General features: G+C 41.3%; 1 protein-coding gene across 6 annotated transcripts in view; it reads right to left on the reverse strand.

Moving 5' to 3' along the window:
• Window positions 1-25,225, reverse strand: part of ADARB1 (adenosine deaminase RNA specific B1) — a 74,143-nt gene that overhangs the window by 41,058 nt on the left and 7,860 nt on the right. For 3 of the 6 annotated variants that reach the window (XM_042822462.1, XM_042822464.1, XM_042822463.1), the window contains exons 2-3: window positions 8,371-8,407; window positions 1,004-1,079 (exon numbers count right to left, since the gene is read on the reverse strand). In XM_042822462.1, the coding sequence (XP_042678396.1) occupies window positions 1,004-1,031 (28 nt within the window). In that variant the 5' untranslated portion in view covers window positions 1,032-1,079; window positions 8,371-8,407. Of the gene's footprint in view, window positions 1-1,003; window positions 1,080-8,370; window positions 8,408-9,177; window positions 9,378-11,033; window positions 11,120-11,300; window positions 11,366-11,450; window positions 13,110-25,225 lie in introns of those variants that run through there. The other 3 variants (XR_006169458.1, XM_042822461.1, XM_042822460.1) reach the window with 2 other exon arrangements.

Here is a 25,225-nt window from a genome sequence, read left to right on the forward strand (position 1 = left end):
TCTATATATGTATGTATATTCAAGTCTATACATTTTTCAGTCTTTAAATTCTCAAGTACTGAATACTTTAGGCAGCCTTTTCAAGTTGATCACAGCTGTTGTGTATTCAGCTCTTTGAAGCAGCATCAATATAGATACAACATCTGACAACAGCATCCTGCTTTATTAAACAGAAAAGCTACCCATGATTTAAAAATAAGATATTTTTCCTAATACTAGCCTTCTGGACCTCAGTACAAATGTCCTGATGGCAGGATATTGAGGTATCTTTCACTGCACAACATGCACCATTGGCAGACAATCAAACCTCACACAACACCAGATTATTCAAATGAAAAATCTCAAAGAACTCATTATCACATTAGCCAACATTAAAATGTTGTATGCTACTAGCTACATGAAATGTCTTCTGTTAGAAATGCTCACTTGATGCATTGTACTGTCTTGGCCTTCAACCTTTCTAATTGTCTGGCTTTTTCATGTCAAAATGACTTTTATTTCCATCAAGTCTCACAATGATCTGCCTACAAGAATTACACAGAAGGCTCCCATCCTGAGAGTTCTGCACAAATCTGCTGTCAAGATAACCCAGCCTACCTTGGGCAACCTTATACCCTGTTGCTAGCTCTTCTGTGAGGTAAAGGAATTTGCAGAAAAGCAGCTAAGACACAGTACACCTACAACCCAGGATGGGTCTTACATGCCACTCAGACTGGGATGCATAGTACTCATACATAGTGTCAATGCAGTATACCAAACTATTTATCAAAACAGGAAAATATTTTGTACACGTAAGTTATAACTGGACTAGCACATAATCATGTATACTTCAAAAACACTTTTTACTCAAAAGCTCTTAATTATGCTTATATCCTATATTTAAAAACATACAAAAATCATTTTAATTCATGCTTCCAAGTTCCTTCAGTCATCTCTGTGGCTTATGAGAAAAGGTAACCTTTGAAACGACTGCATAATTCAGTAGTGTAAATAAACATCTTACTCATGTTTTCTTCATCATCTACATCCATTGTGAAATACTTCTGATGGTTTTTTTGGCTGGCAGAGACTGCTGCTGTCTGAAAAACAGGAAGTGGAATATTTAAGCTTTAATATAACCAATGTACAAGGTAAAGCACTAGATCTCCTTGAAAAGCAGAGGTCTGGGCACTAATTTTGATTTGGGCTCTCCATGGCTACTTCTGTAAGCAAAAGTATATGTTGCAGAACTGCAAATTCAACAAAGTTTGCAAGAATTTGTTTTCTGAATAGTGAACTTGTGAGAGGTAAATTATTTTTTACAGTAAGTGACTGTGTGGTTCCAGTCTTGGTAGAATTTGGCTAATTTCACCTATGACATGATACAAGATTCTGTCACAGCATTTGTGATGACCACAGCCCAAGCATCAGTGTACACTATATACCCCATAATTGCCTTAGGTATAAATCATGATGAGTCTGTTCTTTACCTTACTGACCACTGAGAATGGGCCTATCTTGAAGCTGAGAACTGGTTTATGTTACCACTTGTACAGTAAGAACTCAACGAAGATTTATTTGTGAAAGCAATACCATCAGGGGCCAGGATATCTGTCTTGACATGGAACAGAATGTATGTCATTTTGAAATCCATCCTAACTAAAAACCTGAAACTGTATTGATCCATATAGGAAAAGGCTGTGTTTACATGAGGACACACTGCAATTTTAATGTGTTTAATATCGATACCGTAGATACTAGAACTCATGCTAATCCTTGTATTTGTAACTTCACCAAAATAACAGGGTGTGATTTTACATCTATTGTACCTGTCACCTCGTATCAGCTACTACAATCTGATTACACACAGATCCAAGGTTTACTACCAGTTCATAGTGGAATGAATATTGCAATGGTGAAGAAGTTGTTACAACATGATGACCTGAAACAGTTACTGAAGTAATCCAAAGAGAATGGACAAAGAACTCTGATCACAGTAGACCACGATGTGAAGGAAATATATTGAATAATGGAACGGGCAAAGAGAGATGGAGAACAACAATGGTGGGATGTTCTTTTGGATGGTCATCTGCTGCAACAGGGCTTTGCAATATGATACTGCATCCTATTGTGGTTATTTTGATTTTATGCCTGATCTGCTTACTCTTAATAGTAATCTTATATATTAGAGTTTGGAAAATAGCAAGATGATTAGTTCTAATACATTATTGCAGTCAATTAGTAAGGTAGGCTAGAAAGATAGCTCTCCTATATTAGAAATGTTCCATAGTTTGTGCAAAAACAAAAGAGGGTAAAAAGAAAAAGAAGGGAAAATGTGAGAGGTTTGTTTTTGCAGTAGAAGCTCCCAATATTTTCTGTATGTACTATAGGCCTTCACTAAACTTATAACCCTCGTGAAATAGCTGTTCTTCTTCCACTAAGAAAGTTGCTGAACAGAGTAAAAAGTCAAAGATTTGGAGCATTCTGACTGGGATAGAATTGACTTGGGTACAAGATAAGGCAAATATGCAGGGTTGGGAGAGAGCCCAGCACAGGACAGAACAGACATGCTCACTCTTGGAAATACTGCCCTCCTATCTCCATGGGAAAATACAAAACATATCAAAAAACAACAGGTTGGTAATGGACCTTATATGGAAATGTGACACAGCAACAGTGTCTGGGAGATTGTGAGCTGAGACGCTGAGCCAGTGAGCGAGTGCCAGGAAAGCATTACCTGCGTCGGATTTAGGGTACGGAACGGAATGAATTTCGCTGAGCAGTGCACAATTTCTCCCTTGCCAATAGGGGGCGCGCGTCTGTTATTGCGATAATGATAAACTTCACTGCTATCACTAAGACCTTTGCCTAACCTGAAATTTTTGGCTCTGAGTGTTTCTCACGAACTACAGCATTTTTTTTTTTTTTTTTAAATCTGAAAGAGGATATAAAATATTTTATCTCACTACTAGCTAGTGGTGGTGGGTTTTTTTTGTTGTCTGTTTTTTTAAGGACGACAATTTTCATGAATTAAATGAAGCAATGCTCTTCCCATGGGGAGCCATCAGTGTGTCTCAACATAAAATTAATGTCAAATCCATTCTCCAGGCTAACATGCAGGTAATTCAAGCAGTCAAGATACTGACGATGCAGTTGTTTACCCAGTATGATACTGATGTACATTTGTTTTTTGTACATTATTGTACAAAATTTTTGTACATTACATACAAAAATTTTGTACATTATTTTGGTTAAAACCAGAGCTGCTATTCCTCTTTAAATTGAGATGATAGGTGTAAGCCCAACATCAGCTGAAGGACAGAATGAGTAACATAGTCTTCTCTCCTACACATGAATTGTGCTCATTTCTTATTATTAATCAAAACATTCAGACTACGTTACATATAGATTATCTGGCTTTGGGAAAACAATTTTACTAACCACTGAAACTTCTGCTCTTATACTCAAGAGACACAAATCTAAAGGTGAATGTAAGCATCTAACATAACAATGTAATACATTCAGCATTTTGCTTGTAAGAAAGCAGCACTTTTAACCTAATCAAAAGCACTCGTTAGAGGGTGGTTTGTTTTGTTGCTTTTTTGTTGTTGTTTATTTTTTCTTCACAAAGAAGAGCGTGACAAGACCAACAACAAAGTTCCTCCATACATTTGTCAGGGGCAGTGCAAACTTTCAAGTGGCATGAAGTTAAAATAATAGGCTTACACACACTTTTTCTCTCAAGACTCCCAGGAGCACCTAAAACAAATCACAGGATTTCCTCCATTTCCACCCCCCCCCCCCCCCAACTCCAATTCAAAGATGGTATGTACAAAATGACTATGTTATCTCTATTTTGCATACATAATGTCTTTAGTTAAATCGTGGGTTTCCGACTGGCAATCTCTCTTTCCATGCCTCTGTGATCGTTCACATTGCGTACTACAATCTTTCCACCAGCCTATAACAAATCCTGTTTTCCATTTAATGTGCGTAATTCAAAGAGCCTTTAAGCCCATCGCTCAGGCCTGGTAAAGAGGCATGCTCACATCTGTATGCTTATGCTCTACACACATGTTCTCTTCCCTCCATCTGCTCATCCCCAAAGAAGACTGTGACTGTTCTGTTGTCATTTGGACTTCAGTTGCCTCTGGATTACATGCATACACTGGGAAAACATCCCACTTTGTTAATGGGGCAACTAGTAAGTTTCTAAATAAGAAATTGTAGATTTTCTTATTAAACAGTATGTGCTACTAATAAGGCTAAAATTAACACTGTCAATTGCATAAAATATGTACAGTATTGTGTACTGTTACATACAATAATTAAGAGGAAAATCTTACCTGTACTAACAGCAGAAGTAACAGTGATTCTGTGAAGACACAGCTCAGGCAGCACAGTCAAAGTATACCTGAAATCTATCTATGGAAAGTTTTTGGTTTTTTTCTGGTTTTTTTTTTTTTTTTTTTTTTTTTTTCAGGCAAAAGAAAATAATATGTAAAATGACTGTGAAAGCCCGGGTGTTTTTTTTTATCATGGCTGTGCATATTTAATGACAAATCGACTCATGAACACACCAGCTATTTTGGAATAAGAATTAAATTCTAACATCCGAAGTGTTGCAAGCATGTTGCTCACAGCGCAACATTCAGCTTGGAAACAAACTAATCTCCCTTTCCCAACCTTACTGACATATACTGTACATGTGTATACAGTACATCCTATAAACTATGTACTTGTTAATGATCTTCAGGACTTTAAAACACATGCTCTTTCCTTAAATCTCTCCAAAAAATGGTGACTCCACCTTCTTCCTGGACAGCCTGTTCCAATTTCTAACCACTCATTTAGAGAAAAAGTTCCTCCTAATAAGTAACCTCAACCTCCCCGAGCACAACTAAAGCCATTACCTCATGTCCTACTGCTGTCACATGGGACAAGAGACCAACCCCACCTCTCCACAACCTCCTTTGAGGCTGTAGTAGAAAGCAATAAGGTCTCCCCTGAGCCTCCTCCTCCTCACACTGAACAATCCCAGCTCCCTCAGCCACTCTCCATCAGACAGAAGGTGCTCCAGACTCTTCATAGCACCATTACCCTTCACTGGACATGTTCCAGGGCCTTGATGTTTTTCTTGCAGTGAGGGACCTAACACTGAATACAGTGCTCGAGTTGCAGCCCCAGAGTTGCTGAGTACAGAGCGATGCTCACTTCCCTGCTCCTGCTGGTTGCTCTATTTCTGATACAGGCCAGGATGCTGTGGGCCTTCTTGGGCACGCTGCTGGCTCATGCTCAGACAGCTGTCAGGGATGTTAATCCCCTGATCCTTTTCTTTCGCATAACTGTCCAGTCCCACCTTTGGTGATCCTTGGTTTGTTGTGACTAACACGCAGGACCTGGCACTTGGTCTTGTTGAACTTCATCCCACTGACCTCACCCCAGTGATCCTGTCTGCCCAGATCCCTCTGTAGGGCCTTCCTACCCTCAGGCAGATCAACACTTCCTTCCAGCTTGGTGTCATCTGCAGTCTTACTGAGGGTGCACTCAATTCCCTCATTCAGATCATCAATGAAGATACTAAAGAGGGTAACTTCTTTAACTATTAATTGAAACCAAAACATATTATTGTTTAAAAAAGAAGTGTTTGAAAAACAGGGATGCAAGATGCTTCTAAAAGCACAATACTCCAAATAAGGTGATGCTTTTTAAACATAAGAGTATAATAAATGCATAAGTAAGCTAATTATTAGAGCAAGGACTGGGAACGTTGTTGAATGATACAGTTTCCTTCTGAGTAAAGAATCTTCTAGAATAATTTATTTTGGTGTGTACGAAACAGTAAAATAAAATACTCCCAGAAAATAAAATGCTTAGAGGTATCAGGCAGTCAGGGCATTCGTGTCCTACTGAATTACTAAGGCCTAAATAGTAGGCCTTGAATCAAAGTTGACCAATACATAAGTCTCACAACCCAGCGTTACATATCATTAGTATTCGGTCATTAGCAAAATACGTGTGATCATTAGCGAAGTATGCAACTTGGACAAAATGTCTCACCAGAAAGAGATAAGTAGCTTAGATAAAGCACTATGAAAGTGTATTAACCTTTCCTTGCTTAGAAGCACATTGTCAAGGCCAACGAGCACACAAACTTCCTTGGTTCTTTCTTGAACCCTGGCCAAGCTTGAGGTGGAATCCAAAGAGGAAGAATGAAACCAGCTGTTTCTGCCTGCCATGTAAACTTGTTTATTCAACAATACAAAACCTGGACCCGCTTGCAGCAAAGTTGCACCTCCCAGTTGCCAAGAAAGGCTCTCCAAAACTTTGCTGTGGCCAGGGCTGCCCAGCGACTGTGGAGCTGGGTGGTGGTAAAGTATCAGGGTAATGAATCTTTCTTAATCACTACTGCTAACCTTCTGTAGTAATGGTTAGGCGCATTGCCTACTCTGTTTTAGCATCATAGAAGAACCATAGAATCATAGAATCTTAGACTTGGAAGGGACCTCTGAGGGCCATCCAACTCCTCTGCAATGCACAGGAATACCACAGCTAGATCAGGGTGCCCAGGGCCTGATCCAGCTTCGCCGTGAAAGTCTCCAAGGATGGGGCATCAACCACAACACTGAGCAACCTGTTCCAGTGCTTCACCACCCTCACTGTAGAAGATATTTTCCTCACATCTAAGCTTAATCTAGCTTCCCTGAGCTTGAAGCCATTTTCCCTTCTATCACCGCAGACCCTGCTGAAGACTCTGTCCCCTTCGTTACTGTAGCTCTCCCCTTTTGATACTGCTACTGTCTGTCAGTTCAGTACCACAGCAAGAATAAATATAAACTAGCAGAAACAGAATTTGCTGTAGGCTAATGACAGTCTGAACATTTGCTCTGCACGGCAAACTCGTCCAACACAATGCTGCTGGCTGCACATAGGACATTCCAAGCCGTTCTGATATCATATCCCTCAGTTTGCAGCTCAGGTGATCAAATCTGCTCTAATAGCACCATCTACTGTTACTCTATGCAAATAACTGGTTCTACATTCAATGTTCCATTGACCAAGCAAGTCTGGAGCTCAGCTCAAAATAAGAAAAAACTTACGACGCAGAATTGTTTTACAGTAAACTATTTCTGAACATATATTTATTAAGAAGTTTTGTTTTAGCCATCCACCATCCTTCGTAAGAGCCTTCTTCAAGAGCTAAATTTTTGATTTTTAACGTACATTATTTCTGAAAGATTCCTTAAATATCCACAATTGTCAGAAACATACTTAAGTTGTGTTTCCTCAGAAAAAGTTATAGTCATTCAGAGAATAGAACTGAGAAATCTAGACCTCTGATTAAGTAGTATTCATATTTTTGTCATAATTTAAAAGATTATAGTTGCAGCTGTTGAATTAACCCAATAGTTAATTGGAAAATAAATCTGAAAGGCTGTTAAAGCAGGTTAAAAAAAGCCCCAAACACACTGAAACTATTTAAAAAGTCAATCAGGTAGGGCAATAGTTGGCTTCAGGAACTGAACTTAGAAACTGGACTGACTTCCTCCTTCCCCATTACATTCACTGATTAAGCTCAAAATTGTTGGACTTGGTGATCCCCAAAGGTCCCTTCCAACCTCCGTGATTGTATGATTTTTCTAGAGCCACGCACAGCACCACATCATCTCTTGACCAGGCACAGGCACCAGGGCTTCATAGCTGTTGGGTGTTCAGACATGGGATAAATAGATTTTGCTGCAATTTAGCAATCAATTTTATTATTTTTTTAATTGCATTGCATTGCATTGCATGATGCTAAACATTGAGCTGACTGGATTTGTGATTACTTGTGATCCTGCAGCAGCAAAAATGCACTTGGAGTGGCAAAAAGCAGGGAGAAGAGTGAAGAAGATGTGTAGGCTTTAAAAAAGCAGGAATGAAGATAAAATGGCAGCAGTGATGAACAAAACTCACCGGTTCTGAGTTCTGTGGTTCACTAAAACAGTACTTTATTTGAAGGACACAGTTTAGTGTGCATGGGGAATGGGTTGATGGTTGGACTAGATGATCTCAGTGGTCTTTTCCAACCTTAATAGTTCTACGATTCTAGGTCATCTTTACATATTTATTTTATTAACACAGACTGAATACAAATTTTTGGTTAAATGGCTACGAACTTTTACGTAAGATGAGCATCAACTTGATATATTTGTGTATTTCTTAATATTCTCTATATTTTCGAATTGTTTTGATTGGTCATTCTTGAAATGGTTTAGTGCACCAACTTTTTAAGTACTGAATGACTATGCCAATACATTAAGATGAAATATCTCCATCCTATCATGATAAGCACGCATCAATTAAAATACAAAGCACCATGCTATATATTTATAAGTATGGTCTGCTTACCTTTTTAATTATTAGGGACACATGCTGAGTCTGCAACCTGCAAAAAGAAAGAACATACAGCAATTATATTTTTCACAGATGCAACTCCTGGCCTTAAAGGGGACAAATATCTGATTTGTGAGAATAAACAGTAAAAATCTGCACATAAACAATAATCAGCAGTATAATAGTCTCAGATCAAATCCCCTTGTAACACCAGCAAAGAGAGCAGAAAAAACACCATTCTGGATATTCCTGGTCAGGGAAAAAAAACAAAAGGACTCAAATTGCTCAGTATCTGGGCCAAGGAAAGCACCCCAGGGGTACAGGAAGCTGTGATTTTATTGTTTAATTTCAATATTAAATTTTATTTATAGTGGCCGATTCTAACCCATACAAACAACATCTCACATTACACATCCTTTTTGAAAAACATCAGTCTCTTGATTACAATATAGACACCATCTTGCATTCTCCAGAAGCCGCTGCAAGACTGGAAAACCCCTCAGCTACCAGCACTAGGAAGGGAAACAAAAGGCAAACTTCGGGAAAGAAAGATACAGGGTAACAGAACGGACTAGCTCTGCAAAAAATCTGTTCTATTTCCACACACATGCACATTCAATTGCATTCTTGTTTAATTGGGAGCAGAATGATTTTGCTATTACAGATGAACTCCTAGGTACAAAAGGACTGAAGTAGTCCTGACATTCAGCAAATTACAGAAGTCATTTTCAAAGCAATAGAGTGTTTCAGTCAAGACGCAATGTTTTGTACAAACACATGTGCAGTCCAGTAGTTATTTAGGGTGGGGGACACAACCTGTACCTGGGACAATATACAGCCACTGCTGTAAGAGATTTTGCCATTTCCATCTTGCAAGTCAAAATTCCACACTATTCCACAGCCCACAAGAGGGTGCTGGCACACTGCAACATCTTTCAGTAAGCAAACTAGATCCAAGTTACACAGCGCAAATAGTACAGTATTTCAATTTCCCAACGCTGCATGGCAGTAATAACAATTACCTAGAAAAAACAAAGCAATAGCATTTTGGTCATACCATGAACTACTAACAACATTCAAAAGCTGAATGCAGTGTCAACTGGAGTCAATTTCCATGCTGCAACAGGCTACATTCAATCACACTGAACTATAAATCGACATACTGTCAATGCTGCATTTATATCCCCTTTCTTATTTCCTCAAACTAGTAGCACCATACGTACAAAAACTCCTTCACTAGTAATGCTAAGAATACAAGCTATAAGCTATATGAAATTCCTGTATTTCTTCTGGCATCACCCAATGAAAAATATATTTTTGAAAGATTTTGTCAAATCTTATTCTACATAAGCATTTCTTTAAATAAAGTTATAATTCATCTCTAGACAAAATGTTAGTAATTTTCCAGTTTTTACATTAACATGAACTGGAGTTGTTTCACAAATCATATTCCTTATTTGTCAAATCACTCCAGCTGATAATTTCATGAGTTTCAAATAAGCTAAACAAGCATAATTCATGAGAACTGGAACTTCAAATGGGTTTACTAAGTGCAAAAAATCCGTGTATATATTGACAGCTGTAGACAATTTCACAGTGTAAGAATAATCCCAAAAGCATGACACATACAGAACAATTACACAGTCCTTACATTATTTAAGAGCCCAACAAAATGCAAAATAATTCCAAAGTTTATTATAGCTCTGTGGCTAAAGGCAACAGCCCAAGTCTAGGAAAGGACAGCTGGAGTGGGTTCTGTCGCCTGCTCTGCTATTGCAGACCATAGCAGCACACAGGACCGGGCAAGCTGGATGCTGAAGAAAATGGCAGTTCTGTTTTGCTTTTTTTTAAAAAAAAAAAAAAAGTTCGATAGCAATGAGCACACCAAATTGTAAAACAACATTCTTCGAATATTGCATCTACATTTCATAGAACCTTAGGATGGTTTGGGTTGAAAGGACCCTTAAGATCATCTAGTTTCAACTGCTATAGGCAGGGACACCTCCCTCTAGACCAGGTTGCTCAAATCCGCTTCCAGCTTAGCCTTGAATGCTTCCAGGAAGGAGGGCTCCAGTCCTGCTGGGCAACCTGTTCAAGTATCTCACCATCCTCACAGTAAATAATTTTTTCCCAATATCTAGTCTAAATCTCCCCTCTTCCAGTTTAAAACCATTTCCCCTCATCCTGTCACTGCCTGCCCTTATAAAAAGTCCTTCCCCAGCTTTCCTGTAGGCCTCCTTCAGATACTGGGGAGCTGCTACAAGGTCCCTCTTTAGAATGAGCCTACTCTTTAGAATGAAGAGCATCAGGTCTCTCAGCTTTCCTTTAATACTCTCCCAGAAAAGCCACATGTTCAGACACCAGTTCAGGCTCTAGGTGCATTCTCTCACCAAGAGATGACTCTGTCTTGAGATGTTATGGCTCCCACACCAAAACCAGCAGCACAAATATGCATACGAAGTTCAGCCTCCAGCACTAATCCTGAAGCCTTGTACAAATCCATCTCTGCTGCATGTGCTGGGTTTGGTGAGGCAAAGATTTTTTGCTGTAGGAATGTAAGAGTTGGCAGGAAAAAATAAGACTTCTAACATCTCAAAGCTGTAAACACTCTGAATAGGAAAGAGAGGAGAACAGTCTTTGGCTATAAAAGCAAACCTCTCACATTCCCCACTTCCTACCTGGCTCTGCCTGGTAGCAGCTGCACACTCCAGGGTTTGCTCCAGCCATGACGTGCTTCTCTACCATCTTTTGCAGATAGGGCCTGGTGTCTGTTTGCCAGGACTCCTCCAAGCAGCTCAGCACCTCTGAGCAGCAGCTCCACATTGCTACTTCCCAAAAAGCAGTAAACAAATTCTTAGTCCCTGATGAATGGCAGGAAATGCCCTGAAGACAGATGCTGGCACTTGCTTTCTTAATGGAAATATGATTGCCATTTTCGTACTTACTGTGACAGAGCAGTAAAACAGACTTGAAAACAGAAGCCATAGAAGAGCTCTTTTTCACCACATGTCTAAAACAAGTAAAAGGCAAAGCAATCACAAGCAAGGAATAGCAAAAGCAAACAACGTTGGGGATAGCAGGTAGGCAGCACTCACCACAGCTCTGTTTGGCTATCAAACACAGGTTTGTTCAGGGACTTCCAAATGAACAGGTTTTCAGAGAAACCACACAGATATAAGAACTGGGAAAAGTGCTTTATCCAGTCTGCCTCCCCACCACCTCCTCCACTCAGTCAACTTCAACTTTAGTCATCAGTGCCAAACACTCCAGTCACTGAAGACTGTAGAAGATGGAAATCAAGAGACTTCCAAGCAGCTTCATGTCTAAAACAAACAACAGCTGGTCAGTTTATTCATAGAAGAATTAGGAGACATATATAGTGTGACAAAGGATACTTGAAACCTGTTTGAAGAAAGGGATTTAGGACATCTTACAGCTCAGCAGAAAACATTTCAAGCCTTTAACCATATGGTAAGAACTGAATCAGTGGTCTGATAACTCAAACTTCATTCCATGTACTGCATCTCACATCTACAAACAGTATTTCCAATTACTGTCCCTTTTAAACCTTTCACAGGAGAGAGATACAAAGAAGCATAGGCTGCTAAGGTTAGTTGAGTCCTAACATCTTTGAGAAAAGAGGAAGATTTGGTACACTCCTTAAGCAATGGAGATCTCCTTCCTTGAATGCAATTAATTTTGTGGCTGAGCAGGAGTCAGCATTCCTGTGATCCCAACACTTTCCTGGCTCACTTGATGCAAGGTGAAATCTCATTCTTACATCAGCATTAGATTTCAGTATTGCTGGCTTTCATGGAGCTGTACTCTGTTGCCTCAGCTGAATGATAAGTGGAGAACACCAGGAGGATGCACTCAGTCTACCTACAGAGAAGAGCTTTCAGTGCTATGAAACATGGTTCTGCCAATCAGTGAACATCATGTCGGTATCCACAACCATGCTGGATATCATTTAAGAGAAATAAAGAAAAAAAGCAATCGTGCCTCTTGGCATTTGTTGGAAGAAGCATTTTCTGGAAGAAAAAGGACACCCAATTACACAGATCTCTTAAGTGCCCACACACAAAGGCAGGAGACTCCTATATCTAGAAATGAAACTATTTGCAAGAACCCTACAAATGCAAGGTGAGTGCCTGGACACACTCACCACAAGCCATATGAATAAAGAACAAAAATGACAGTGTCTTTAAGTATTTACTTTCTTATTTGAAAAGTACAGGTAAGCACAGGCATCTCACAAATATGTTATATCTACCATCACCTGTTCGTTCAGGAAATGATACAGCTGAGAGGCAGAAAGTTCCACTCAAAAATGAACCACTCAGTTCATTTTTGCCCAGCTTACATCTTGACCCAAGTTATTTCAAAAAGTTTCTCAGAGAGATCAAACACAAGCTCAAAAAGATGGTGTATTTTTCATGCAGATACAACTTTTTCCACTGATCTACTTCCTTCTTATCATCACAGTGGCTAGTTTTTTATTAATTTACAGCCTTTCAAAACTCAATTAAAGCAAGCATCTGAAATAAAACTTTATTCTTGTCTTTACTATTGTTTAACCTTGCAGACAGCTCAGCACCTTAGCATCATACAGTTGTTCGCTCACACTCACCTCTTCCCAGTGGATGGTAGAGAGAATTTAAAAAAAAAGCAAACAGAAAAACAACAAGTAGAACTCATGAGTTGAGATTAAATTATCATAGAATCATAGAATCACCAAGGTTGGAAAAGACCTAAAAGATCATCCAGTCCAACCATTCACCTATTCCCACTAAACCATGTCCCTCAACACAACATCCAGCCTTTCCTTGAACACCCCCAGGCTCAGTGACTCCACCACCTCCCTGGGCATCCATTCCAGTGCCTGACCACCCTTTCTGAAAAGTAATACTTCCTCATGTCCAGCCTGAATCTCCCCTGTCGTAGCTTGAAACCATTCCCTCTGGTCCTATCACTAATGACATGAGAGAAGAGGCTGACCCCCAGCTCACTACAACCTCCCTTCAGGAAGTTATAGAGAGCAATGAGGTCTGCCCTGAGCTCCTCTTCTCCAGGCTGAACATTCCCAGCTCCTTCAGCCTCTCCTCATCAGCCCTGTGTTCCAGACCCCTCACCAGCTTTGTTGCCCTCCTCTGAACGCGTTCCAGGGCCTCAATATCTTTCTCGCAGTGAGGGGCCCAAAACTGGACACAGTACTTGAGGTGCGGCCTCACCAGTGCTGAATATAGGAGAACAATCACCTCTCTGCTCCTGCTTGCAACGCTGTTTCTGATGCAAGCCAGGATGCCATTGGCCTTCTTGGCCACCTGGGCACACTGTCGGCTCATGTTCAAATTACTTCCTAAGGCGGAGAAAAGGAAAACAGTTTTCACTAGGCATACATATATATATATACGTATATAAATAGAAATGAACATAAGAAGTGATGTACAAGTAACTGTTTGCCACCCACCAACTGATGCCCAGCTAGCCCCCAAACAGCTAGAGAGCAAGATTAACTCCCACCCCACTCAAAACTCCTTCCACATGATGTCATATGGTAGGGCCACGTCAAATGGCCTTGGCTCTGTACAGCACTGCTTAGCAGGCAACAAATCAACACTGCTTTTCTCCTAGAACTGAAACACAGCATCATACCAGGCAATCTGAAGAAAACAATTCCATCCCAGCCGAAAAGATGACAACTATTCACACGTTCATTCCCCTGCTTGAACACAAGCAAATACAAGCACACACCAGCTGTTAAGCCAATGCAGCTGGCTGGGACTTTTTGTTGATTGCATTAACTCCTATAATTTGTCCATTGGGCATTTTATACGTCACTTTCTCCTTCAAGTAGGAATAAAGAAGGAACTCTTCCCACTTCAAATTCTCACCACTGGCTTCCAAAGAGATAGGTTACAGAGCCTGCCTTCAGTTCGATGCAAACTCTGAACAGCTACCTAGGCTTTGGTCCCCATGCTTTCTCCCACTGTTCCCACGAAAGAGATGCCTTCACGGCAGAATTTGTTCCTGACCCCATAAAACTATAGCGTTAACCTAGAGTTGAAGATGTGACATGTTTTAATATATCGACTGTCCAAGAGCAAGTATCAGCTTGCACCCAAAAGTTCAGTGCAACTATATAAGTGCAACTATTAAACAACAGGAATTGGGACAGCATCCACAAGCAGAAAAGAAAAAAAAATTAAGGATGCTTTTCTGTAAATATCCAGTAATACCCAAGCTACCAACTAGGACTGCTTTAACTGCAGTCATCAAATAGGAGAACATTCAAAGATACTAAACTGTTCTGCAACAAATCAAATGTCAGTTATTTTTTCAAGTATTCTGTCACCAAAAGTGCCTTTGTATACTCACAGTAAGGAACTTTCCTATTTCCATGGGATCACAACATCTCATTTCTAAGAACAGCTACTTCAGAAGAGAATGTGACTGAAGACAAGAGTTATTCATGCTAGCAAAACATCTTCAACAGCTTTAATCTCACTTTTTTTTCTGATTTCACTATAGCTGATTGACTTTTTCATTTTGCTGTTTTAGGCACTAGCCAAATTGAAATAATACAACAGTACAACCTCAAGAATAAGCAGCAACTTTGGAAATACAAGGGAATTTTAAAAATAATTTGAAAATAATTTACCTCTTCTTTAACAGTGCTTTGGAGAAAAGAGCTACAAAAAATAAATTAGTCTACTAATTAGTCTACTACAGTCTGTGGGTGACAACGCAGGCTAGAGAACCCATGGGGAGAGGACAATCCACTTGTCCCAGCCAGTTCTGGTGCTGGAGATCTTCCATCAGGACACCAATGTTCCTGTACCTACCAAGAAAGCTGCAGAAGTGGCTGTCCCTGTTACAGTGAGTGACTGAGGGGTTCTGCTCAAAACATCCCAAAACAGACACCTAGAAAACTTTCAGAATATGTTTAGTGTATCTTTAACACACAGTAGAGGAGTGCAAACCATTCTATGAACAACAGCTGTCTTCAGAACAAACCAGCCTCATTACTTTCATTCTTATTTCCTCTCTAAGGAAGAGATGATTCATGTGAGCCACAGGGATGTTTTACACCCTAATATTAGGCTTCATAAAAATGGCTCAAAAATGCAAGTTCAGTAATGGGATGCAAAATATTTAACAAACAGTGTTCAAAAGCAGCAGGTTACATCCTGCACTTAGAATATACGATTGTCTCCTCTATCCTCTGCCTCAAGGGAGCAGAAAGCCAACCACAGGGAGTCAGTCCCTGCAGAAGCTAAATAAAGTTTATTACCACAAAAATTACCATAAAGTTTATTTTCTACTCATAAAGGTGCATTTGGCCAGGAACATTGTGTTCCTGGGGCTGGAGCAACATCTCAGTTACAGGCTTCTACTTTCAAACGTAGACTGCAATGGCAGCTCCTGGTGAAGCCAAGACAGCCCCTGACTCATAGGGATCAGACGGATGAAGCATGTCAACTGCCAGCATGAGCACAATTGGCACCTAGCATGAGGCACAATTGGCTGGGAGCCCCTGGGATGTTTCCGTAGCTTCAGAAACAAACATTTAGTGCCTGATTTAAAAGCAGAGCACTTTGTACAAGGTTCTCCACCTACAACAGAGAAGATTAAAAAACCCCACCTAGTGACAAGATCCAAAGGGTATGATTGTACCTCCCCCTCAAACAACTGCAGGAAAGACATCTTACATAGCCCAACCCAAGAACTTTTATCATTTTATTAGTGAGAAGATTAGAAGGCGACTTGATTGAAGTTTACAATGTGCAAGTAAAGATAAAGCAGCAGAAGAGTGTGCTGAAGCTTCAGTAAAAGGAATATATCAAGATAAAATGTAGAGGCTGGAAACAGAGCTTACCACAGATGTTGTATCTGTACATTCAGAACATATCCTCTGATACAAATAGTGATGCTAACCATCCTCCATCCGTCTGCAGTCAGACAACATTTTCTCCCACAGGGGAAGCAGCACAAAAACTGCATCCATTGAGCACACAAGCAAGGAAGCACAAGCTAAGCACATGAAAGAAAAAATCCGGATTGCAGTCATATCCCAAAAGCCCAAGCACCCAACAACAGCAGTCAGCATTCCGCTGTCACAGCAAACTGCTCAGGCAGACAGAGAGGACATCACTTGGTCACTGAAGGCATGTGATATGCTTTATTTTTAGATTTCTTCCGGAAATAAATGTTATGCTTTTAATGTGGGAAGGTTTCAGAGCTTTTTAATCTCTCACTTTTAGCACACACATTACAATAGCTCTAGACTGCACAAGGAAGCTAAAATACCACTACAGAAAGGTGAATGAATCACACTATTCTGCTGAACAAAGGACCAGGGTGTGATTAGCTAGAGATCACCTTTCCGGGTCAGATTTTTCTTCCTCTGTTTCCCTACTTATGCAGACACTGCTTTTGTGCTCTTAGCGCAGGTAGGGATCATGGGGACCGATGCAGTGAAAGATGGCAAGCTGAGCTACTGAGGAACTGAAAACCAGCAAGGCCTCCCTTCTGCCTAAGTCTCAGGGGCCAGCTGAGCCCAACTTCTTCCCTTCCTCCATACACCCAAACACCAGCCCACAGCAGTTCCCCCAGATTGGCTGCAAGCATCCTCCCAATCCAAGTGGTGGAGTGGGACAGTGGGAGGAGGAACCCCAGCCTAGCAGCAGGTCCTGTGCCTGCCCCACCGCTGAGATGGGGCAGAGACATGAGGGAAAAAGGGCATTGCAGGAACTGCCTAAACGGTGCTGCACGCTCAGAAACCAGCAACTGATTTTAAAATGGGTTTTTATCTCCTGTGAGGCTGTTACCAGGCCAGCAGTGCATACAGGGAGAATGCACAGCTAAGCAGTCCAAACCTGAAATATTCAACATCTCTAAATGAAAGTCTTATTGGCAGAATCTACTCATATGTTGGCAGATTCAGGATATGTGTGCATCTCATCACTGCAATATTTCTGAAAGAACCAGCTGCTGGACTTCCAAGAATAAATAAGTGCTGTCTTTGACTTCTAAAACCACACTTCTACTCCCCCTCCTCCCCCATAAAAATATGTGTAGATGTGAAGAATTTCAAGCTAACTTTTGAGGATGCTCAGCTTCCTTCCCTCTTCTGAGCTTCTGGAAATTTTCTTCAGGATCTGGCAGCTCATGCTGGCACTAGGGGATATCTAGTGTCTCTAAGACAAGACTCACTCAAACTGCCTTTTGAAGAGTAGTTACTTGTATTACTCATTATTAAATATCTTTAAATACTTTAAATGAGACCCTGACCAACATCCACTTCACAATTCACCACTTTTGTTGATTTGTGACTTCATATCTTTTCTACTCGCTTTACATACAAAAGGAAAAAACACAATCTACAAACTCTTTTTCTTTAATCAAGCAGTAGATAGTAAATAATTAACACTAATTTTCTGATGTCTTTTCATTTTGTACATAAATAAAATTTGATAAATAATTGTCCCGCTCCATTGCTTTTCTTTGGGGCATTTTCTCCACACTTAGAAGAAAGGTTTACCAGCTTTACCTGGAACTGAGTTGAATGAGTACAGAAACATAACCTGCATAGTCATAATCTATTAAAATAAATTACCATTATCTCCTAAAAAAAGTTGTGCATTATCAGTTTACTAGGTACTTGGGGTGTATCAGTAGAGCGTTAGTTACAAGAAGTAACACTGAGCTATCTAGATTTTCACATGGCCTTTGCCAGCATCCCACTCTCAAGAGCTGACACATCTTTCAAAATGGTCACTGTTATCAGTCAGCTGGGGAAATAACAGACTTGGAATTAATAATTTGCATAGATAAAAATAAATCAATATGGTATCTGATAGAACTCCATTATCATTAACTAGTTCTGCAGACAGGAGGCTGACTTCCGGAATGAAGGAGCTAGAGAGGACAGAGTTGTGCCAACGGGAATTTTCTGTTTGGAGAAAACTTATCAATTCGGTTCCTCAGAGCAGAGATTTTCCAAATCCAATTGCAGAAGGTCCTGAGCAACTTAATCCAACTTTGATGTTATTCTTGCTTTGAGCTGGAGGATGAATGAGAGATCACCAAAGGTTTTTCCCAAAGCTGTTTCCTGTCGTTGCACTGGAACGTATTTGACCAGACCTTTGTCGTGAGCTGGTGGCTCAGAACCAGAGTAGACTGGAAAGAGCATTAGCGTACCAACCAGCAGTCTTACTAGTGCGCAGGTCATCATTCAGACAGATTCAGGAAGGAAGCAGTAGTACTAGATACAGTGCTATTAGGAACTTAGTGCATAAGGCATACCGAAGTCTTACAGGATCCTGCGCATCTTTCCACCTCAATCAAATTGGTATCATTTCAAGGGACAATGCAAATATGGAACAAATACAGGATGATATGCAGTGTAGGGAGTTTCAGGAAAGCATCCCAAGAGCTGTACAGTCTAAGAGAACAAACGGCCATGCCAAATACAGATGGGAAGGAAAAACAAAAGTGATTATCTGACTTGAAGCAGAGCCATACAGATCTAAACAAGGCTTTCTGTATAAAGGCAAGCAATAAGCAAAGCTTTTCAGGCAGAAGCGATAAGGGCAGAAGATGATGGCACAGCAAGGATTACACTGGATGAGCCAGGAGCTCCTTTATCTTCCCACAGCCTTCTGGAAAGCATTTCCAAGCAGTCCCAAAGGAAGAGAAGCATCAGCATCCCACCTGTAGCATGAGAGGCAGCAGCTGGGTGGCTGCTGCACTAAGCCACCAAGCCAGCATGGAGAAGTATGGCCAGCCTGCTCTGTGCCCCAGTGTGAACCAGAGAAAGAAGCTGAGAGCAGCGAGAGCACAGAGAAGCATCTCCCACAACTCTGCTGAAAACTAGAGAGTTCTCTCTCTCTCTCTCTCCTTCCATCCCTGCCCACATCACCCTGTCCAAAGCCAAAGCACTGCAGTGCTGTCTAGACTGCCTGCAGTGAGTTATGCTGCCTAAACCATCCTCCCCACCTAATAGGGCACATATACTTAAAAATGACTACAATCTCCCTCCTCTGCCTCTGCCACTTTCCAAGCATACGGAAATACATACCAGATTTAACCATGAATCCCTAAGAATTAGAGAACAGCAAATGGTTTACAGAGAGTCAAGCACAGCTTCCTGTACAGATATTATACAGACAATGTTACATCTGCTCCTGAAACACTGGGGAAATTCCCCATTGCCATTGCTCACAGGTGAGCAAATAAGATATAAAATTTGATTCAAGTTCACAACAACAGAACTATAGAGTGGAAAACAGAGCAAGTTAACACAACCAAGACTAACAATGAAACAAGGAGTACAGCAATTCATATAAGAAAAAAATGCACTTATCAAGTAGGACTTAAGATTATGCACATGCCTTGGAGACACTTCACTATATCTGAATTATTTTTCTGACTAATTTTTATTCTAATACAAAACTTAAAAACTTCTACAAATGCATGATTTCATACATATGCATATACTGTGTGCACTTTCTCTGAAGTAGGGAGGAAGGCATTCACTAAGAAATTTAGGCAGCTACCTGCTCTCTGAACAATATCCAGAACAATGTGAACACACGGTGAACCAAGAAACCAAGATTTCAGCTCTGAGGAAAAAAAGCTCAACTAAAGATGCCAACAGACTCTTAATGCAGGTCCAGAAGTCATCTGTTCAAAACTACCCACCTCACACACATCAAAGCAGTATTCATTACCAACAAAGCCAGAATGCTGAGACACATGGAACTGTTGGAGTGCGTCCAGAGAGGGGCCATGAAAATGATCCACAGAACAGAACAAGGACAAGCTAAGAGAGCTGAGGCTCTTCAGCCTGGAGAAGAGAAGGCTATGAGATGACCTGATAGTGTACCATAGTACCTAAAGGAAAAAAGGAACAGATTCTTTAGCAGGGTTTGTGGTGACAGAACAAGGGAAAATGGCTTCAAGCTTTAAAAGGGTAGATTTAGGTTATATAAGGAAAAAACCTTTTACAGTGAGGGTGGTGAGGCACTGGAACAGGTTATCTGGTGATGTAATGACGTGACCTTCATTAAACCAGAAGACTACCATCCTTTTATCATGATTCAGACTGGGTCCCAGGATGCTGCAGCAAGGAAACTAAAGAATGTTAAAAGGGACTTTGTATCCCTTGGAAAGATATTGAAGGGATCAGCGGTGCAGGTACTGTTCTCCTCTGTCCTCCCGATGGGTAGCTGGGACCCAGACAGAAGGAGATGTCAGATAAACGACTGGCTGAAGGAGTGGTGTCTTGATCAAGGCTTTGGGTATTTTGATCTTTGAGAAACAGGGTGTTTGAGAAACAGGGTATGTGGTCTTCTGATGGACTCCAACTGAGCAAGTGGGGCACTGGTGTTCTGGGGAACAAACTCTTGATTGCCAAGGCTTTAAACTAGGTTCAGAGGGGGAAGGAAGAAGAGTTAGATGTGACAGAGAAGGGCTGGGGGATGTTGCCACTGTTGGTGATTGCAGGGAAAAACCTCTTCAGTTGTCCCACAGGATTGTGCAAGGACTCTTAGAGAAGGTCATGTTGCCGATACCCTGTCCAAAATCTCGCGTTCCCTTAGGGGTAACTGCACCTGCTGCTTCCCTAAGGTACCTGTATTCCCATGCATACAGCATGGGAAATAAGCAGGATGAGCTGGAGATTGTGTATAGTCACAGAGCCATAATCTCACTGCAATCACGGAGCCACTGTGGGACAGTTTGCGTGACTGCAATGCTGTCATGGAGGACTATATCCTTTTTAGGCAGGACAGGTAATGTGGAAGAGTTGTCCTTTATGTGAAGGAACAACTAGAATGTATTAAGCCCCACTTGAAGGACCGTGAAGAATGTGCGGAGAGCTTGTGGGTAAGAATTAAGGCGTGGGGTAGTATGAGCAACACTGCTGTGGGGTATACTTTCAGGTCACCAGATCAGATGAAGTTAATGAAGCCTGCTACAAGAAGCTGGAAATAACCTTGCAATCCCGAGCAGGGCCACATTCCCACTCTCTCTTAGCTGCAAAGCCAGGTGGAGGCTTAAAGACTCAGATGGCCTGCAGCACATCCCAGGAAGGGCTCGTTCCTGCAATGCACTGAAGATAGTTTTCTACTCAGGAGAAGCCAACAAGGCAGGGGGTGCTTCTGGATGTGAAGGTTGGGGGCAGCTTGGGATGCAACGATTGTGAGTAGTGGAGTTCAAGACTTTGAGTGGGAGCAGGACTGCTACTGTGGACAATCAAAGAGCCAATTTTGACCTTTTCCAGGACCAACTGGGAGGTGTCTCATGGGGTAGAGTGCTAGAAAACAAGGGAGACAGTGAGAGCTGGGCAACATTTAAACTGCACTTCCTCCAAGCTCAGGATTGGTGCAGCCCTAAGAGTAGGAATTTGGGGGAGGCAGGAGACCTGTACGGATAAACAGATAAGATTGAAGGGAAAAAGGTCTGTGAAATGGAGGAAGTGGGCCTGTCCTCTTGAGAGGGGTATAGGAGTGTTGTCATGGCCTGCAGGGCTGCATCAAGGAAGACTAAAGCCCACCTGGAGCTAGCAAAGGAGATAAAGGGTAATACAAAGGTTGGGGGTTTTTTTGTGGGTTGCTTTTTTGTTTGTTTGTTTTTGTTTTGTTTTTTGTTTTGTTTTTTGGTTTTTTTTTTTTTTTTTTTTTTAATAAAAGGAAAATGTGGGTCCTTGCTGAATGAGGAGACTGTTCTGTCCTGATAACCAGGGTATGCTAGGAAGGTGGAGACGCTGAATGACTTCTTTGCTTCAAAGACTCCTCCTCGGGACTCCTGGACCCTAGAGGGAAGAAAGAAAGCATTCAGAAAATTGAGAGCTACCCTCCGGCTGAGATGAGGGTGGTCTGGGAGTGTCTCAGCGGATCAGTGCACACAAATCCATGGGCCTTGATGGGATGCATGCATGCGTGCTGAGGGAGCTGGTAGAAGGTGGTGATCAGTGGCACAGAGCCTGGTTGGAGACCTGTGACTAGTGGTAGTCGGTGCTGGGTCTGGTATCCAGTTCTGGGCTCCCCACTACAAAAAAGACAGGGATCACCTGGAAAAAGTCCAGCAGAGGGCCACAAAGATGATAAAGGGCCTGGAGCATCTCCCATATGAGGAAAGGCTGGGTGACCAGGATCTGTTCTGCCCTGAGAAAAAGAAGACTAAAAGGGGATCTTATCAATGTTTACAAATATCTTAAGTGTGGGAGACAAAGGGACATGGCCAACCTCTTTTCAGTGGTCTGTGGGGACAGGAGAAGGGGAAATGACCATAAACTGGAGCACAGGAAGTTCTGCGCCAATTTGAGAAAGAACTACTTCACAGTGAGAGTAATGGAACACTGGACCAGGCTGCTCAGAGGGATTGAGGAGCCTCCTTCTCTGGAGATACTCAAGACCCATCTGGATACCTACCTGTGCAGCCTGCTGTAGGAAGCCTGCTTTGGCAGGGGGGTTGGACTCAATGATCTCTAGAGGTCCCTTACAACTCCTACAATTCTGTGATTCCATGGTTGATGCCCTGTCCCTGGAGACTTTTCAAGGCAACCTGATCTAGCTGTGGTGCCCCTGTTCATTGCAGGGGAGTTGGACTAGATGGCCCTCAGAGGTTCCTTCCAACTCTGAGAATTCTATGATTCTGTGATGAACAATGTACACCTGAAGTCTAGCAAACTGCTGGAACACGAGGAGTCTGTAAGCTAAAACTATTACTAAAACTATCAGTGGATGTAAAAACGCATACATTTTCACTTTCTTGTGAGTGCATCTAGGGGACGTTGGTGCTTTCAAATTGCTCAGAGAGCTGTACTGTTTGTATGTTTCACAGAAGAGCCACCAAAGTTCCATATCTGAGGACCCATATGGGTCTCAAACCATCATTTGCTTGACTTAAAATTTTGGAGCCAAAAAAATGACTACAGGTTTAGTTAATACTTATACCAGATCACTGTGGCTCAACAGCAAGAGCAGCATACATTTTACAGTGGCAGCACAGTACTGAATTTTAAGTTATTTACTTACCTAGTAGACTTCAGTGCCCAGTTGTTCTTCTGGATCCCCTAATGAGAGCAAGTCTGCAGCTAAGCACTGTTAGTGCTTTCTGTCTTTTCTCAGGCAAAGGGGCTATCCTGTCCTGATTAATATGGTTACACTTTGCTTTATGCCCAATTTTGACTATATCCGTACACTGAACGTAGACAAGACTTCACAGGAAGATAGGTTTGCAAGAAAGGAAGTGGCAAGAACAAAGACAAAACAATAGTGTCAAGGACCAGAGCTATACCAAGGTGATCGGGAGAACAATTATTTTCCCTGCTTCATACCATTGCACTATAAAAGCTATGAGTTCAAAATATTAGGTTTGTTGATTTGTTTTTTGTTTGTTTGTTTTTTCCCTTTATGATGCAAAGCAGCCCATTTCATCCATGCTATCCTATAGGTCAGATGATACTCTGGCAAAAGAATAACAGTCAATAGCCAAATTCCTCAAATGCAATGTAGCTTTTTATTACAAGAATTGAATATTGTATTTCTAGTCTCTTCCATGTTCACTTAGTGCAGTCAAGAACTATTGAGAAAATGCTTCCAAAGATGTTGTGAAAGCTTACTTAAGACAAGAAAGCCTACTTTCTTTTAAAGAAAATTTCTTGAATGAGTTACTGTGGAAAACACAGACTGAAAGACGACTCTGAAGGTGAAGTGGACTTATGCCCAAAGAGTCAGCAAAAGCACTAATGCTGAGGGAAGCCACATACATTTGTAACAGTAACAAAACAACAGTAGCAAAATAGGCCTCAGAAGTATCATGGTCCATCCAAAATCGAAATCTTGCATGTTGACCGTTAAAACAAACTGTACCCTACATGAAATGCAGGTTGCTTTGCCAACAGAAACAAGAAAGTCAAAGGAAATTGAAAAGGAACAAAGTTGGGAATATTGTCTAAAAATGCTGAGAATTATCTGGACTGCCAAGAAACTACCCATCCTGATAATGAAATAGAGACTCCTTCCTGTTCTCCTTGGGAGGGTTTAGCACCAGACAACACACAGCAGGGAGAAGTGCTAAGCACCTTGCAGAAATCCTGCAGCGACTGTTCAGCACCGCGGAGAGCTACGGCTCCGGAACACTGGCAACATGGCGTGCGCCCAGCGCGCCCCTCAGCACTGCGGAGAGCAGCCACCCCAACTGCGACCGCGGCAGGGGCGCGCTCCCGCGAGTCACGCAGCAGCACAGCCCGACTGCGCAGCTCCTGCGGACCACTCCGCACAGGCAGTACGAGTGAGGTGCGATCCTCCCGCACCACAGCTCTTACCGAACATCTCGGCATCTTAGACGCGAGAAGCGTCTGTCCCGGGAGACATGCGTAAGTCAGTTGTCACCTTGATCTTTTCAAGTCAAGACCCTCCCAGAAATAGAAAAGGGGAAAGACAAACAAATGTCATGGCAAACTTCAAGTCATTAAAAATATTTCATACTTTAAGGAAATTTTTTCCACACAAAAATTGCTCTTGAAGCACAAAAGAAAAAAAAAAATAGCAAAGTCAATTATCAGAAAGCATTTTATGCAAGTACAATTACACTATCTATAAAAAATATAAACAAACTATCATCTTGGCAATAAAAACGAGCAGAAGCCCAGAAGAATTATTTTACTTCCAGGCAAGATTATGTATAGATCTTACTAGCAGTGAGCTTGGTTCTTTAGTAAACTCAGAAGCAGGAGGAAAAGTCTGTAAGAAGATTATGTTAATGCTATATTTAAGCATATGTAAGGACAGTGAATGAAATTCTGATTATACGCCCAATCCAAAAAAGGAAAAAAAAAAAAAAAAAAAAAAAAAAAAAA

Source organism: Centrocercus urophasianus, unplaced genomic scaffold, assembly GCF_019232065.1.
Source record: "Centrocercus urophasianus isolate 14NV4802_14NV808 unplaced genomic scaffold, USGS_Curo_1.0 seq_20, whole genome shotgun sequence".
Classification (NCBI taxonomy): Eukaryota; Metazoa; Chordata; class Aves; order Galliformes; family Phasianidae; genus Centrocercus; species Centrocercus urophasianus.